Consider the following 18,006-nt stretch of genomic DNA (forward strand, 5'->3'; position numbering starts at 1 on the left):
ACTGGCCTTCCTTTATCCTTTTTCTTTGATGACACAATCTCTTTGCTCTCAATGGTGCTGTGGGTCGTATCTGGAGATGCCCTTTGCCTCCTTTAGACAAGATGTTACTGGCCACCTCCACCCGATAACCACGGAGCTGGAGCTGCTAATCAGAGGTTCTTCTGCCTTCCTTATGTAATCCCTCCTGTTCTCTAGCCCAGTGTGAAGTTAATCAGCATAGGGGAAGCCTTGCAATTTCTTACTTAACTTGGGAGACTAGGCCTGAGGTTCCTTGGTGTGCTCTGCATTGTGTATTAATGTGGGTGTACCTCCGACCAGACCCACTCAGGCTTTATTCAGAGAAAAACACAGAACAGGATCACAGTTCAGCAGCCCCGCTCCTCTGTGTGCAGCCTGCATGCTGCTTCAGCTCAGTCTCTGCTGAGACCCTGTTGGGGGCAGGGTGCACATCCTGGCAGGAACTAGGGAGTTCTCCCTGCATGCTGCAGTTAGCAGTCCACAACTTGTAGCGCCCAGGGCTGGGGCAGAAATGCAGTGCTCCCTGGGCTACACTTATATGTTCTGTTCAGCCCCAAATATATCTGTCTCATGCGGATAATCTAGTTTAGCTAATGCTTGAACCCTCAGTGCCTAATTTATAATGCAATAAACTGGGAGTCCTTTATGCTGCCTGAATGTTACTGGCTTGCTGTCTCAAAGGCCATATTGGACTAAGCCACCTTGATCCTAAATCATTGTTTGGTAACTTTATCTATGTCCTTTTCACTTGAGCTGTTTTAACCAGCTTTAAACAAAACGTCAAGGCTCTGGTGCTTTTCAGCTTTCTTTTCATCACGTGAACTACCCCTGAGGTTACCTAGTCCAGTTCCTTGCTCTCTCTGCTCCCTCAGCTGTCGTTTGTTAACTTGCTGGATTGGGCGGTTTAAAGTCAAACCTCAGCCCCTTTCTATGTGCAGCCACAAGCACACAAGCTAATCAGTGCACTTGCAGTACAGCCAAATGTTTTTTTTTTAAAGCAGCCAACAGTTGTAGTCACTCAGGCACTCTCCCAGCTCTGACCACCATTACTACTGTCATTACAAATTAGGTGGTTCATGGAACAATCTTCTCATGGGAGCCTGGGAGGATGCATTCCTTTCTCCTCAGCTACTCCAGGGTTTAGTGACAAGGTCTCAAGGATGTAAAGGCCCCCAAAACAAATAGGCTGTAGTCTGGAGGGTGACATATTTTTAAGTTGAAGTGTCAAGTCAGCAAATAGCTAAATAATGTAGGAGGAGTCGTCCAAAGGTCGGAAGGGTTTGGGTGCATGTGCCCCATTGAAAATCACTGGCACCTGGACTCTTAAGTCTGTTAGGCACTTTTTAATAATCTCTTCCTTAAAAATACTAATGCCAGAGTTGTACAAATCAAAGCTTCAAAAGAAGATAAATGGAATAATATTACTTAAAGCTACGAAGGGGAAAAAATGTCCCCAAGGCTAAACATCTTATTAAATCTGGTGTCCCAGTGTGGGTACTTCATGAGTAAGGTTGTGTATGTAAAATGTAAAGCATTTGCCCAGTGGGCATCTAACTCAGTCATATGGGCTTTTTTAACTCTGTGAAAAAGGAATGCAGAGGGAAGTATAAGCAAGGAAAAAGAACACCAAATTAAAAGGGGGAAGAAAGGAAAGAAAAAAAAAGGAAGTCATGCAGTTCTTGATTAATTCCTCAACCTGCTTGTACATTGCTGGCTGCAGGAGTCTTGTCACAGTGCTGGTTTGGTTAGATCAATCAACAAATGTCTTTCGTGTGCAAGGTGACTTATTCATTCTTTCAGAAGTACAGGCACAACAAGACAGCTCTCAAAATCCATTCCTTTACAAGGGCCAGTTCACATGGTATATAACTATATAGTTGCAATTGGACTGGTGTCATTGTCTTATAAGGCTGTGTTTACTACTGGGTTCAGATTGGGTTCAGATTTGGAATCTGAAGTGGGTCTTACCCATGAAAGCTAATCACCTAATAAATAAATTTGTTAGTCTTTAGTGTGCTGAATATATTTTCTGGGAACTGGAGTTGCACATGTTTTGGCCCTATCTACTCTAATGGTCAAATCATGTTCAAATATGGCTGGCGGTGAGTAGTCAGGGGGTTACTGTTTTTGACACCAGCTGTTAACTATTCCTAACATGCACACAGCCTTGTTAAGTCAATATACTAGTTTTATAATAATAAAAAGAAACTCCCCGTCATCATTGATGCTAGACCCAGTTTAGACTGTAGTGTGCCTATGGCTTTAGTAGAGGCAGTGAGCAACTGAAGATCTGAATTAAAATAGTCTCAGAGGGGTAGCTGTGTTAGTCTGTAGCTTCACAAATAACAAGCAGACCTGTGGCACCTGAGAGACTAACAAATTTATGAGCTTCTGTGAGTAAAACCCACTTCCTCTGATGAAAAAAATACAGAGGAAAAACAAAATTAAGGGTTAATAAAGTGGAAGAAGAAGAAGGGAGGAAGGGGAAAAAAGGTTACTTGTCATTAGTAGGACCAGTTAATGAAACCAATTAAGTAGGATGTGTCCCATTCCTGCAAATAGCAAAAAAGGTGAGGAAATTGCCCTCATAATGCACATGATAGTTGGGATCTCTGTTCAGGCCATCAAATGCATTTACAAGCACAATTTCCCCAGCTTTGATATTTGACAGAATGGGACACACACTGCTTAATTTGCTTCATTAAGTGGTCCTACTAGTGACAGGTAACTCTTTTTTTTCTTTTCCCTTCCTCATCACTATATCAGCCTTGGATTCTGCACTCTATTTTTCCTCTCCAGTTTCTCCATCTGAGGAAGTGGGTTTTACCCACAAAAGCTCATGACCTCATGAATGTAAATGTGCTACAGGAGGGGTTTCAGCAAAATGACAACTAACTTCTGAGCATATGATTGTAGGGGGAAAAAATATGACACAGCAACAAGTAATTTCCACCCCCGCTCCTGGCCCAATTTTCATGCCCTGTATTTAGATCAGTTTTAATATGAACAGACTTTCATAAACTATAATCTATGAAGCAACCCTCAGATACCTCAAAAATACAGTGGGGTCAGGGATACTCAGCCTTCAGTAGTTTACGAGTCATTTGACCATTGAGCTGCAGAACCACAAAATAATAATCTGGTGATTCTGACATTGTCTCAGGGTGATGTAATGTGGCATTTGGAAACTTCCTCACGTAACTTCTACCTTCTCTCCCTGGACTACTGGGTTCTCTCCCTCCCCTCCTCTCACCCTGGGAGTGGCAGGGTGGGACAGAAGTTCTGACTGACACACAGGTATCAGCTAGATGTGTTCCTGTGAGAGAGGCTCTGCTTGCTTTTTCTGAAACCCAGTTTGAAGCATGTGGGTCCCCAGGCACATACGTGGACCTTAATGCAATCACTTGTTGGCCCATATAGATAAGCAATTCCCAAACTTTAGTTTGCGTTTCATGGGCAATATACTCACCCCGCCTGTACTGGAAATGGTGCAAGCCAGCTGCTTGAGTTAGACCTGCCTGCAGTTTGCTGAGCTAATTTGATCGCTTGCTGATTTTGATATTCAAAGATGGATGGCTCTAGCTGTCATGTTTTGCTCTTTCTAGGCCATTCATAGTGCTGCCACCCCTGATGCACTGGATAAGGGTAGCTCTGGCTCACGCAGGGCACCGTCGCAGTTTCTCTGTGGACAGTGATGATGTACGGCAAGCAGCGAGGCTTTTACTGCCCGGAGTTGACTGTGAACCTCGACAGTTAAAGTAAGTCCATGCTTCTTTGAAAAACCTGTCGCTCTTTCGTGGTGAGAGTGATTTAACTGGCAGAGTAAGGGCTTTGTTATGTCCTCGGCTGTGCAGAGTGCTCATTCTGATCGCAGTGTGTCTTGTACAATAAGCTGCTGTGTTTGTTCACATGCCTGTGGGAGCCAGTTTCACGGGCTGCATGGTAATGTGTCTACTTACCAAACAACTGGATCAAGCTCTAAATCTGCTCATAAAATCCTGATTTGTCTTTTGCTGCAAGTTCTGCTTTAGAATGAGAGGCTGAAATTTTCAGCTATTTATGTCTGCTTCACTCTGTTCCTGTTGCAAAATACCGAACTGCCAGATGTAGGGCTGTTGATACTATGTTGTCTTCTTTTCTGCAACAGGGGTTTATAAGCATATTTACAGATTAAATCACTTTTTGCAGTAACATTGCATTTTTTGATCCTGAAATCAATTTCATTCAAAGATGTTGCAAATCTGAATAATTTGATTCTGGTTTTCAAATATGAGAGATGTAACTGTCTTAATGAGGCTCTATACTATATGTTTTCAATATATGTTTTTAATGTGCTGCCTTATCTTACTCATATGCACATGTATAGAACACCATCCCGGTGCATACTTGATTCTGGGTTATATTTGTTGTAGATGTTTATATGAAGAGATCTTATTATTTGGTCAAAAGCAGAATTATTCCTCAAAGTTGCTTAATAACATCAACACACAGTGTAGCTTCCAGTTGTCAGACACTCCCCTTTTAGAGACTAGTGAATGCAAACTCAAGCTCATATTTTTTCCAAACTTTGTCACTCATATTCATTTTCAGGTGATATATGAACACAGACTTATGGAAATTATGTTCTTGATTAGGTATCATAGCTGATGCACTTTGTTGGCTCTGGGTTACACTTTCACACAATATTATATTTTATTTATAATATTTTATTTTGAGATTGGAATAATGTTTTCTTGGATGGCAGCAACTGAATATATTATGAAATAATTGAGTTGAATTTAAAAGCCAAATCTTGAGGTTTGTATTTCAAATATTAACTAAAACTGTTTCATATGACAGTAAATATCCTGGACATGATTGTCAGGGGTACTGAGCATTTCACTAGTTTAGCTGACGTCTGTGTGGTCTGCAGGTGTTTTGCATCTGCGACCATCAAGCTCTTAATTTTAAAAAGGTACCACTAAAAACAGTTTCTGATTGAACTAGTAGATACCACTATAGACAAGTCAATATTATTTCTTCAAGAACCTTGAAAAATAAAATAAGCCTGTGAAAAAACAAAAATTATGTTTTTGTGTGATAAGAATAGACAGTTCTTTTAAAGTTACCATGTGTATAGAAGAGCACTGACTGTTTTACCCACTGTTATGCCATTTAAAGCAAAGTTAAAGTTTCAAAAAGGTTGTGTTAGTGATTTGTAGTTATGTCCCAGAAGACTGATTATTGAGAAGAGATAGGTGCTGAATTAAAGCAGCCATCCAGAATTCAGTTTGTAATAAAAAATAATCGAGCCACATTTCAGTTGTTGTACAGTCTAGAATGAGAGTGAAAAAGCATGATCTAGAACTAATGAGGGTAAAAAAAAAAGTAGTTCTGAGAAAAGAGTTGGGATTTGCCCTCAATTTGCTGTTGTATATTTCATTTGAAACTGGGCTTGATTTCCATTCCCATTTCCCAAAACTAAGGTCACTTTATACTGCCCAGCCAAGGTAAATAGACCTGCAAGTGAGCGTGAATATGATATTTAAAGGCCTCTTCACACTGCCAAAGTGGTGCAGATATGCTTGGTGTGCCTGACAATCAGGCACAGAGTGTCGCTAATATTAAGATCAAAGAAAGGCTGCTGCTTACTGGAAAGATATCCCAGAAAAAACATCATGACATTAATTTGAAATATTGCTCCTTGTAATGTTTTATTTGTGCTCGGTACAGGCCTTCATCACTTCTCATTTCCACCCAGTTCAAGGCCCCACCTCTTATTTTTCCCCTTTGAGCAGCAACAGTCTTGCATCTCTGCAGTCCTCGTCAAGCATCAATGCTATAGTTGCTGAGGCTTTGAAATTTTTTTTCAAGGGGTAATTATTTAAATAAGCTGAAGGACTGCAGACAGCTGGAGAAATTTGTATGTAGCCTAATATATTTTGGATTATTTTTAAATATCCTAACACCTGGGCACCTGAAACCTGAACATGCTTTTTTCTTAAGGATCTTTTCTTTTACTGGTCCAGAAGGCAAAAACAAGCCCTTTTACACAAAACAAAAAGAACTAGGATTAAATAATTCACCATATGCTATATTCACTGGCCTGGCTCTACCATTGTGATACTGCACCATTCCTCTATGTTGATTCATGGCCTAGTATTATAAAGGTGCGAGACAAAATTGGCTTCCACATTGCAATACATATTTTAGAAAAGACGTTTGGAAGAATCTCAAACACCTTGGAGTCCAGGATCAGTTCAGATAAAATCAGCTCTTCCTAGCTGAACCTCAAGTACAGAAGTCTCCTGACAGATTCTTGCAACAATTCACAGCTCACTCACACACTCCTATGTTCAATCATCTGGTATGCAGGTTTGCAGTTCATCTCTGCTGTTTTCCTCTTCTTCAGGCTCCCAACATTTCCCTTCCTTCCTCCTCTCACTGTCCCCCTTTTAGTTTCTCTCCTTGGTCTGCTGTGTTCTTCTGTGCAGAGCAGGGAAACAAACAAGGAGGCAATAAAATCTGTTGAGGACTGAGTAAGACAGCTGCCTGCCTGGTAGGTAAGAGAGAAATCTGCAGCCAACTCTATGATTTCGGTGGTCAGGGGAAAATCCTGCTGCTCTGTGGGACAAAGGGAAAAAGTTAGGGTCTGTTTCAACACATAAGAATTGTTGGTAGTTATTATCCCACCCCACACAGTGTGATGCTCTCCTTCACCGACCCAAATTCCATTATCTCCAGCAACATCTGATTCTTCTCCTCAGCATTTTCGGATGTCCCCCACCTGCAAAGCCATTTTTATCCATACAACCTGGCCTGTCCGGTGATCACTCAACAAATCACATGCCCAGTCTGTAATACTGGGTTTAAAACCATTATTTCCCCTGCCTCAATAAGAGCTGTGGAAAAAGTGGATGGAAAAGCAGCCAGGACACATGGAGGGGCACAGTTCTGCTGACCTACTCTCGGAAATTATCTGGGTAGATGATCTGGGTCAGAGAGCTGTGAAAACCCAAGGACCTAGTCTGCTGAGAGATAAAGGATAATGTGATATACCAGTTTATTCACCTCATATACCTTCCAGGCAGTGATGGCAAGTGTCATAGTCTCATCAAATATTGTCTGCAGCTTCCCATACAGAGACCTGAAAGGATCAGTTTTCTCACTTCCCAAACTGCATGTGAAGGCAGTCAAAGAATTAATATAACGTGTTCTGAAGATTCAGTGTTCTGATTATATCAAGGTCTATACTCTGGTCTTTTCCTACCAAAGCAATTTTCCTTGATATTTTCTCCCTGTTTGGGGGCCAGATTCATTCTTGGGGTTCTGTTAGCTTAGTGGCTCCCAACCTTTCCCTTCCAGGAGTCTGATTTGTGTTGTGTATTCCCAAGTTTCACCTCACTTAAAAATGACTTGCTTACAAAATCAGACTTGAATTTCAAGTGTCACAGGACACTGTTACTGAAAAATAGCTCACTTTCTCATTTTTACCATAGGATTGTAAAACAAATCAATTAGAATGCAAATATTGTACTTACACTTCAGCGTGTGCTGTATAGGGTGGTATAAATAAGTCATTGTACGACATTTCAGTTTGTACTGACTTCCCTAGTGGGTGGTTGTGTTTTTATGTAGCTTGTTGTAAAACTAGGTGAACATCTAGATGTGCTCCCTGGAAGACCTGTATGTACCCCCAGTGGTATATATACCCCTACTTGAGAACCAATGTACTAGCTGATCTTAGGTTTCAGGTTCCTGGTAGTAATATGTTTGCGTGGAGCCAGATAATGGCAGCACAAGTCCACTGCAACCCAGTTCCAAAGCAGATCCTAGAGCAGGCCACTGTAGCCCACATTATAAGAGGGACTGGCCAGCAGAAGCACTGATTCAGCAGTCTGGTGACCAGCAGCAGCAGGGCTACTGTGCAGCTGCCATCATAAAATAAAACTGCTTCCCACTATGAGGGAAAGGAGAGCTGTAGTATTTCTGCCTGCCCTCCTCTGCGGATCAATGCCTCAGCCAGCACAGATGTGCTTGCAAGTCCAAGGGGGGGTGTCCACCCCTCCTCAAGTGGATGAATCTGCCCCTGGCTGCGATACAGCTGGGTGAAACTCAACACAGATAAGTCCAAGGTATTACTGGAAGGGGAGTATAGATTTAGGCAGTTGTCTGTCTCTCTGTCCTTCATAAGATAGTCTGAAGGCTGGATTCTCGGGCCCTCCAGGCAGGTTCATGATGTGTCACCTGAAGCAGCCAGAGATGACCCGTCAAAACCTCCCCTGTACAAAGGAGCTCTGCAGACATAAATGTTGGAAGGCATCTCCATAGCCCACTGCACTGGCTGCTCTTCCCACCCATCATTAAGGGAAGGAGGGAGGTGTGCAGCCCTGCCCTGCACCAGGCCTGGATGGTTCTGAGTCAGGGAGCTGCTGCAAACGTCTCCCTCTGGCTGCCCCTCTCTGCTACGGCTAGGTCCACGTTGGGAATCGGAATGGATGCCTGGCAGATTTCTGAAACAGATTTTTGAATGTCTCTTACATCCATACATATGCACACCCCCCTCTCAGCTCCACTGCCCAGTTTGGATTCCCTGGCTGCACCCCAAACCCCCCATCCCTGACCCCACCCCAGAGCTTACACCCTCAGTGGGACCCCTCACCTTCTCCTACACCGTAGCCCCCTGAGACTGCCCAGTGAGAAGAGGGAAGTGAGTGAGGGTGGGGAAAGCAAGTGACAGAGGGAGGGGGAGAATGGAGTGAGTGGGTGGAGCCCTCAAAGGTGAGGCCTCAGAAGGGGGTGGGGCTTCAGAAGAGGGGCAAGGCAGGAGTGGGGCAAGGGTGTTGGGTTTTGTGCAAGTATAAAGTTGGCAGCCCTAACAGGAGGCAGTAATTAGCAAAATCGGTTCCCTCAGAGAGGGTCCCTTAAATACTGACCAGAATTAAGTAGTGTTTGGTGGTGACACATTCTCTATCCAGGTCAACAAAGCTCTGAAAGGAGGAATCATTTCTGAACATGGTTGATGATGGTCCTGAGCGGGTTCTCTCACATCTGAGAGCCAATATTTGTGATTTGTTCTCCTAGAGGCAGACCTTGCCACAGTGGTCCATGCCTACTAGGTGATATTTGGTTACTGTGGGGTGGAGGGCTTAAAGGGGGCGATTGCCCAGGGGCACAGGTGATTTAAATGACCTTGGATGCTCTGACCACTGCCACAGAGAACCCCAGCCAGTCAGGCCCTTTTAAATCTCCCAAGCAGGCCGCAGGTGTGGGTAGGTGGGTGCAGCCCCCTTGTAGCCCCCACCTCCTTCCACCAGCACTCTCCCCTTCCACCCCACTTGGCTGGAGTCATGAGAACACCCCTATGCCTCTCCTTCAGCCAGAGCCACAAGCTTCCTGCCGCTCCTGAAGAGCCCTAAGCAGGCAACCCCCACATCAGAGGGGCCCTGGGCCAGCTGCCTCCTACTTTCCCTTCTCCAGACCCAACTTGCTTCAGGGAGAAGCATCTGTTCAAATACACTTTTAATATGCCTGATGCAGATTCCAGAGCAGCTGAATAGCAAATACCACAAGGTTGGGTGTGGGGAAAGGGAGAGGGGAGGCGTGGCTGCAGCTGGCCACCAGGGGCTCACTCCTGGGGTTTCTCTGGTTGGAAGGCTTTGGCTCTGCCTGAGGGAGTGGGGCAGGGGCCCACTGCTCTGTCCTGGAGTCTGGAATTGCTGTTGGCAGGCCTGTCTGATCAGGGTTATTGTAATGTGCTTCATTGGCAGCTGTTTTTGGAACCCACTCACACATCGCAGCTATGGCAGACTGCTTGGGAATTTGTTTTTGTCCCAAGGACATATGAGAACCTACCTCCACTGTCTGCTTTCTATCCAGCAAGCATTGCTGCCGAGATTGTACCACTCCTTGTGTGAGATGAGAGCTAACGAGCCCTCTCATGGACATTACTGATTGTCTCATGGTGTAATCTCAAGAGGATGAGCGAGAGGGCCCACCATATCCAGGACCCATGGCTCTGCAGTCTTTCTAACTCCCATGATTTTACCACAAGTCTTGCAATAAGTAGTGTTATTGTTAAAACGCCAGTTCCACAAGTCTTGTGATTATATGAGAATCTCTGCCATGGTTGTGGAATAAAGCTGACCCTCATGGCTCAAAAATCAGAAAGAAAAGTTAAAGGATCCCATTTATTTTAAACTCTCATCCTTTTCAAGCCAATTTCATGATTTTTGGAGAGCTAACTCACTTTTGTCAGCGATGCTGACTCTGTAATGTGCCCACGCTCTAAGGAGCACGTTTGTCATGCTGGCAAAGTCCTGGACATTTTGTGTGCGTGTTGTTTTGTTTTGTTTTTTTTTTAACTGTTGCATTCCTAGGGAAGCTTGGTTTATTTTAGTAACACCTAGTTCCACTTTTCATTTAAAGTCCTCAAGTGGTAATTAATATGACAGTACTTAACGTGGGAAGCACAACATATCAAAGATAGAAGTACCATACAGCAGATATCAGCGCTAAGATTTTTAGCTGAGAAAGCTCGATGAAAGAACATCTACTATTGCTTCATCGATTTTCAGAAGGCATTTGACAATATAGATCAGAAAGTGACTTGGGCAGTGTTGGAGTTGTACGGAGTGGATAGCAGAGTTGTTGAAGGATATTGACAGCAATATGGAAGCAGTGGTGAGAACGTGCGGAGAGTTGGGAAGTTGGCTTAGAATGAGTGGAGGGACAAGAAAAGGAGATCCGATATCATCAAATATCTTCATCGTGCACCTAGAGAGAGTGATGAACAAGATCATGGAAGGGACAGCAGAGATATCTGCGCACAGGATGAGAATCAACAACTTGAGGTTCGTGGATTGTATAGTTATCAAGGAGGATGAAGACAAGGTAGTGAGAACTGTGCAGGTGCTAAATGACGAAGGGAAGATGATGGTTTCTGGAGATATGGAAGCAGGGAGGAAGATCAGCGTAGACAGGATCAGACTAGAGAATGTAGGGAAGTCACGTATCTGCAACATAACGTATGATTTAGACTATAAAAAGAAATAGTGACTAGAACAGCAAAAGCAAGCGTGAGTTTGAAGGCAATGGATAAGAGCTGGAAAGGCAAAGTGATTAGCTTAGGAACAAAGCTGAGTATCTTAAAAACGTGTATTCAGCAGCATGTTGTACAGATGTGATAACGAAAGATTTAAAGAAGAGGATATTGGCATTCCAGAGAATTTGTTATAGAAAGATCCTGAGAATAGGATGGATGCAGAAGATCACCAGTGAGGAATTATATAGGAAGATATAGCCAAAAGAGAACATACTGCACAAGGTTGTACTATGGAAGTTACAGTTATTTGAGCATATCTGCAGAATGAACAACAAACGGAAAATCAAGACCCTGGTATTCGGCATAATGGACAGTTCGAATAGCAGAGGCAGACCCCGCAGAAAATGGGTAGATGATATAGTAGATTGGTGCGGAGCTAGTCTACAGAAACTAAGCCACTCTGCACTGGACAGGGAAACATGGAAGGAAATAGTGAGGGAGGCATTGGTCACCAATGAGCGCTGAGCCCATGGTTGTTGATGATGACAATGGTGATGATGAAAGTGATGCACCTCTTAAAATGACAGCCCAGTCATAGACTTGGGCCAGATTACACATTGCTCAGGTGGGGATGGAATGGGGTTGGTGAATTTGCACTGAGTTCTTTGGCACACTAACTGGTACATATTAAATAGCAGGCAGTAACTGCATGCAGGCTGTCAGCTGGTTTCAGGTTCAGCAGCAGTAACTTGGTGCACAGTAAGCATGCAGCATTCTGGACAGTTACCCCACAGAGCTCTGGCAGAACTCCGTTGGAGTCCAGGGGGTTGCCCGGGTGTAAACATAGCCACCAAGTTGTGAGGCTCCAGATGAGCCATTTCTCTGCCTGTGCTGGTGAGGTTAAGTGTGCGTGAATGAGTCCAATCCCTCCTCTCCTACATAGGAATGATAGGGGGAGACGAGCCAAAGATAGCTGGGGGCAGGGAGTGGGTAGAGGGAGCCAGGAACAGCATGGAAACCAGAATATGGAAAGAGTCAGTGGCAGCCTGCTGGAAAGAGACAGTTGGTGGAGGGAGGGTTATGTGGAGCAGGTTGGATAATTCTGTAGTCTGTACCCTTTGACCTGTCCATACCCGCTAAAATTTGAAAGCTATAAAGCTCCAGTGATTTGGAACAGAAACAGTGTTATCATCCCTGGCTACAGTAGATTAAAATACCAGCATGAGTCAGTCATCCCAACACCTGGCTGAGATCAGCGTACACACAAAGAAGTGTTAGCAAAAGCTGACTCCTAGCAAGGTGGAAATTACACCTGTGAGCAGCAGGAAATGATTCAGAGAATCAGGCACCACAGTACAGCTCCTGCCAATGGAGGATGCATACCCACAGATCATCAAGACAGTCAGCAGTCTGGGAGTTTGTCTGGATTTCTTGCTGATGCTATGCTCACTTACTGCAACAGCCACACGAAACATCTTCTGCAATCTATGACTCCCTGGGAGAGCAGGGCCCAGCTTTGCTGCTGATGAACTGGCCAGGAAAACGGTGTATCACTGCCTTGCTGGATTACAGCAATGCATTCAATTCGCGGGTCAAAATGTCAACCTTTAGAAGACCGCAGCAGGTGCACAACGCAGCCGCACGCCTCATCAGCACCACAGATTACCAAGAGCACCTCATCTCTGTGCTCTGCTGATTACGTTATCCTCTCTTTCTCCCACCCACACTAGGGAGTTGAGTTGAAAGATCTCAGTCCTTCTGTTCAAAGTGGCCCGGGCTTGGATTACCTAAAAGACTGTCTTGTCCTCTGTGACCATCCATCACTATTGTTAATGGCTCTTTTCCTCAGGAGTAATAGGACTGTCCAACTCAGGGTTCAAACTCATCTGGACAGAAGACATGAGACTTTCCTTGGGCGTGACCCTACACTGTGGCACTCTTTCATGGGAAATAAGCACTGCATAAACCTATATGCTAGTCCAAATGCGAGAGGTGCCACTTTGATCTTGTTTTCCTTAATAGAAACAGCATATTGTGTAGCTTGCCTCTCTCACCAGCAGAAGTTAGTCTCTGGTAAAATGTATTGCCTTCCCCAACTTGCCTCTCTAACGTAGTGTGGCATGTTAATTTACTCCACACCACCCATGCGTGCACACACACAATTTCTCCCTAGAGACAAATGAAGAGCAACTGCATTTGGTAGACATTAGTCTCCTTATTTAATTTTCTAATTCTGGAACCCACTCAGATCCCATAGGGAAAGCACAGCATAACAATCTGAGGAGATTGTAATAAATGGAAGATGGGGATAGGGGGTGAAAAATATTGTCCTTGTTTTTACTCCTTAATATACATCGGCTGAAGGAGCTCTTTGGAGAGAGCAAGTTGGAAAATAAGATTTTTTTCTACCTAATTAGCAATGGTCCCTCTTAAATCAGGAGAGTAGGTTTTTATGGCTCTCTCCTTGAGTGTCCTTGTTCTTCCCACAAATTTTGACTAAGCCCTTAATGCCCAGCGGTGGCTGCTGCAATAATTAGGCACAAAAATGCCAACCCCGGAGGTGGCTGCAAACAAACTCCTTGACAAAATCCAGCAGTGCTTTGGTGCAGATTAGGCCAGAAGACGAAGGGAGTTTGAATACTTAAAAGGCAGTGGGTGGGTTTCCTGGTGTGAGGCTCAACCTATTTTGCCTACTTGATATCTGAGGCCAGTAATAATAAAGAGTTATTTAAGTGTAGGCCTTTTTCAGTGTCAGGGCCAGAAGAAGCTTTGATTTTACTTGATGCAATATTCCATGTGCTTGAGTTCTGTAATGAAATAGTTGTTACAAGACAGACGGCATATAGTATGATAATGGTTATGAAGGCTTTGAGTCAACTGTTCTTCACAGAGATGAACCTGAAACAAAAATCCCCTCCGTAAACTTTGGGATTATCCAAATTTTGCAAACGTCCACTGCCTTCATAAACAGGGTAGAATACTAAAAGTATTTTGAAATTTCAATCTGGAAACAAATTGTGTCATTTCACACATCTTTAGTAGGTTTGTCAGTATCTGTAACTCATTTATCCTCCTTGTTTCCCGAACAAGAATGACACATATATTGACATATGTCCAGAATACAATAATTAGAAAAGATTTTATTTTTCAAATTTAAAAAATGAAGCTACTTCTCCACCCTTAGCAATAATTAAACTCAGTCTTCACCTAGTGGTTGTTGCTGGACTAATTTAACCATCCCCTTTAGTGAAAACACAATAATTTTTGGCAAGCATTTACATAGTGAACTCATTACATTTATCAGTATAATACTTCCACTCAACAAACACCGGAGAAAAGGAGTGTCAACAAAGTTAATTATTAGTATTATTTGCTTTATGGTAACACCTGTGAAATCCATTTATGGCTCAGGACTCCAGTGAGCTAGGTTCTGTACAAACACAGAACATGAAAGATGATTTTTTGCTTCAAAGAGCTTAAACATACCAGTTAGTCCTTATAAGGAATTAAAATATTAAGATGCAATCATTATGGAATCTACCACAAGCTTTGTGATGTTATAATCAAGCAGAAAAACTCCATAGACTTGTTACTCCCATTTTGCATTTTAGACGAAGGACATGGTGAGCAGTCTCAAAGAGTCAAAGCACCCAGATAACTTATTTGATAAAGAAGAGTTTGAATCTTACATCTCAGTTTGGGAAGTAAGGCTATGTCTATACTACAGCCCTATATTGAAATAAGATATTTCAAAATATTTTATTTCGAAATAACACAACTACACATAAAGGCCACGTCTACGCTAGCAATGAACTTCAAAATCAATTTTGAAATTAGGGCTTACTTCAAAATTAAGTGTGGAGTGTCTACACACGTTATACATTACTTTGAAATAGCGATCAAAGTAAGGTGGCCCAACTTCAAAGTCCTTATTCCATTCTTGGGATGGGAATAGCACCCTATTTCAAAGTATAATTTCAAAATAGGACATGTGTAGAAATTCTGCATCCCCTGACTTCTAAGTAGTGGGTCCACCATGGTGGCGGCCCATAGGAGCCCAGAGACGCTCTGGCCAGCCCAGATGGGGCTCGCTGGTCACTGCCGGTGGTATGTAAAGACATAGCTACACAGCAGCTCCAGGCAGGAAGCTGAGAGCAGGCTACAAGCAGGGGGAGCACAAGCTCCCTGCTGCAAGACTGCTCCCCGAAGACACTGGGGTGACAGCCATGGCCATCCAGGAGCCCCATGATGCCCCCCACGGGGCCCATTGTTGAGCCCAACCATGGGTCCCAGCAGACTGACCAGTGCAAGTACAAAAGGGGCCCCTCCTGGATGGGAGGAGGAAGTCCAGGACCTCCTCATGCTGTGGGGGGAGGAGGAGGTCTTGCTTAAAGGCTGGTGTGCGATGACAGAACACTGACGCATATGACTGGCTGGCCAGGGGCCTCACTGGCTGGGGGTACCCCATCAGGAGCAGGGAGCATGTCAGAACAAAGGTGAAGGAGCTCCAGCAGGCCTACTGCCAAGCCCAGGATGTCGCCAGCATGTTGGGGGCACGGTCCACCTGGTGCCCCCATTATGAGAAGCTCCACCTCCTCCTGAGGCTGAAGGAGGTGCAACCACTGGAGCACCTCCTGGACACTGTCACCCTCCCAACAGAGACCAAGGAGGAGCTGGAGGTGGCCACCGAGGACCCTCAGGTGCCACCATCACTTGCCCGGGGAACCAGGGGACAGAGCTGGGAGCGAGGATGAGGGTTCAAGTAATGGGACCCTCATCATCACCATCCCCTCTGGGACATTGAGCCAGGACCACAGAGCAGTGCCCCTTTCTGCTCACAAAAGTGCCCAAGCTGTGGTCCAGGGCCTGGATGGCAATGGCCATGCCATCTAGCATGCCAAAACAGTTCAGGAAGCCCAGGTCTGTGAAGCCAGAGGGGGCGATGTCCAGGTTCCTGACGGTGACCACCCAGCAGAGGAGAAGAGTGTTTATTGCCCGGATGACCTGCATGGGGTGCAAGACAGATGCGTCCATGAGTGTGTGGCCGGGTGGTACCTGTCCCCATGCAGGGCTCCCCTCCCCGGCCCTGTGCAGGGTCACCCCTTGTCAGGTGCCACCCCCCCATAGTGGGTACATGGCCCTGGCCTGGCTTACTTCAATCAGGACTGCCACTACTGTGGCCTTGCCCACCCCAAACTGATGTCCGACGGAGCAGTGGCTGTCCGGGGTGGCCAGCTTCCAGAGGGCAATGGTTACCCTCGTGTGCAGGGGGATTGTGGGCCACATCCTAGTGTCCCAGTGCTGGAGGGCTGGGTGAGCCAGTGGCAGAGCTCCTCAAAGGTCTGCCTGGTCATCCAGAAGTTGTGCAGCTTCCGGTCATCATCCCAGTCCCCCAGCACAAGGTGGTCCCACCAGTCAGTGCTGGTGAGAAAGTCCCAGCATCACTGGATCACTGGGATGGGGTGCAGCCACTGCCCCTGGCAGAGGGCCTGCAGGAAGGGGCCTATGCAGCTGGCCCTGTGGTGCTGCTGGAGGATGGCCACTGGCAGCACTGCCTGCAGACTGGCCATGGCCTGGAGGAAATCCTCCCTGGGGAGCTGCTGAGGATCCACAAGGGTCTCCGCAGTGGCTCTGCTGTGTGCAAAGGGTGTGCTGTGCTGTGTACAGCCTGGCAGCCCTGAGCACGTGCAGGGTGTGCGTGCTGAGAGGGGCCCTTTAAAGGAGCATCTGGCTGTGGGCCCCAGAAGGGCTTGTCAGCCATGCAACCTCCACTCACAGCGTTTCCTGGCCTCTTACTTTGAAGTAGGGGCCATGGGTGTGTAGACGCTTCCCTTCGAAGTGCTGGGCCACTACACAGAAATAGTGGATGTTGAATTCAATTCGCTTTCTGTGTGTGGATGTACATTTTTGAAATTTGTTACTTCGAACTTGAACTTCTAAACAAGCCCTTTTGAAATTGTAGTGTAGACCTGACTAAAATGTATTTCAAAATAGCACCCAGCTATAAGCCCATTATGGCTTATTTTGAAATAGTGCTGTTTCGTATCTTAATAGCGCCTATTTTGAAATAGCAATTTCAAAATAACTCTCAATGCAGGAGTAAGGCTGACCAGTTTGAAATAGGCACTGGTAAGACACAAAATAGCACCATTTCAAAGTAAGCCGTACTGGGCTTCAGTGGCACTATTTATTTCGAAATAGCGTGTGTGTAGTATAGATGCTAGCAAAGCTATTTCGAAATATCTCTGTAGTGTAGACATAGCCTAAGGCTTTACCTGAATGTAGAATGCAACGTACAGACTCACTCACAGTCTAATTTTTACATTCTCTTCTATTTACTTTCTGCGCTGCCTCCACGTAGTGTCTTGCTCTGTTAAACTTCTGCTTCTATAACTTAATATTGACCTTAGTCCTGCTGCATTTATGTGTGTGACTAGTCCCATTGATTTCAATGGAACCATAGAACGACTTGTAGAGCAGGAATGGGTTTGATACTGTTTGTGCTTCTGGGTTGTTTTGTTTGCTTTTGGTTGTGTTTTGGTTTGTTTTTTGTTTTTTCTAAAATATTACACTTCTCCTTCTAATTTCTGTCTTCTTTACTACCCATGGATCGTTTTTCTGCAGTTTTACCTTTGAACCAACACTCTCCCCTTCTGTGTCTGTGTTGCCCAATTATTGCTCAGTGTCTAAGACTATTTGTATTTATTCTTGTTAAATTTCTTTTTCCCAGCCTACTTATTACTCGAACTCTTCAAGACTCATTACATTTTCTCCTCAGAAGAATTTACGCTTCCTCACATCCTGCTTCAAAAAAAAAACAAACCAAAACCAAAAACTACTCCTCAGTTTGACCATTTATCTGTATTTTCATCCTGGCCATGAATCATGATATTAAATACAGTTGGACCCAGCAATGATAGCTGTGGGATTCTAGCAGATATTTCTCTCTCCTACAGCAGCTGGAA

The 18,006-nt window shown here is 44.7% G+C and overlaps 1 protein-coding gene across 1 annotated transcript in view; it reads left to right on the forward strand.

Annotated features, from left to right (window-relative positions):
- Positions 1-18,006, forward strand: part of ABTB3 (ankyrin repeat and BTB domain containing 3) — a 287,791-nt gene that overhangs the window by 217,533 nt on the left and 52,252 nt on the right. The window contains exon 4 of the mRNA XM_075008047.1: positions 3,624-3,776. Coding sequence (XP_074864148.1) covers positions 3,624-3,776 — 153 coding nt within the window. The remainder of the gene's footprint in view (positions 1-3,623; positions 3,777-18,006) is intronic.

This window comes from Carettochelys insculpta, chromosome 1, assembly GCF_033958435.1.
Source record: "Carettochelys insculpta isolate YL-2023 chromosome 1, ASM3395843v1, whole genome shotgun sequence".
Lineage (NCBI taxonomy): Eukaryota > Metazoa > Chordata > Testudines > Carettochelyidae > Carettochelys > Carettochelys insculpta.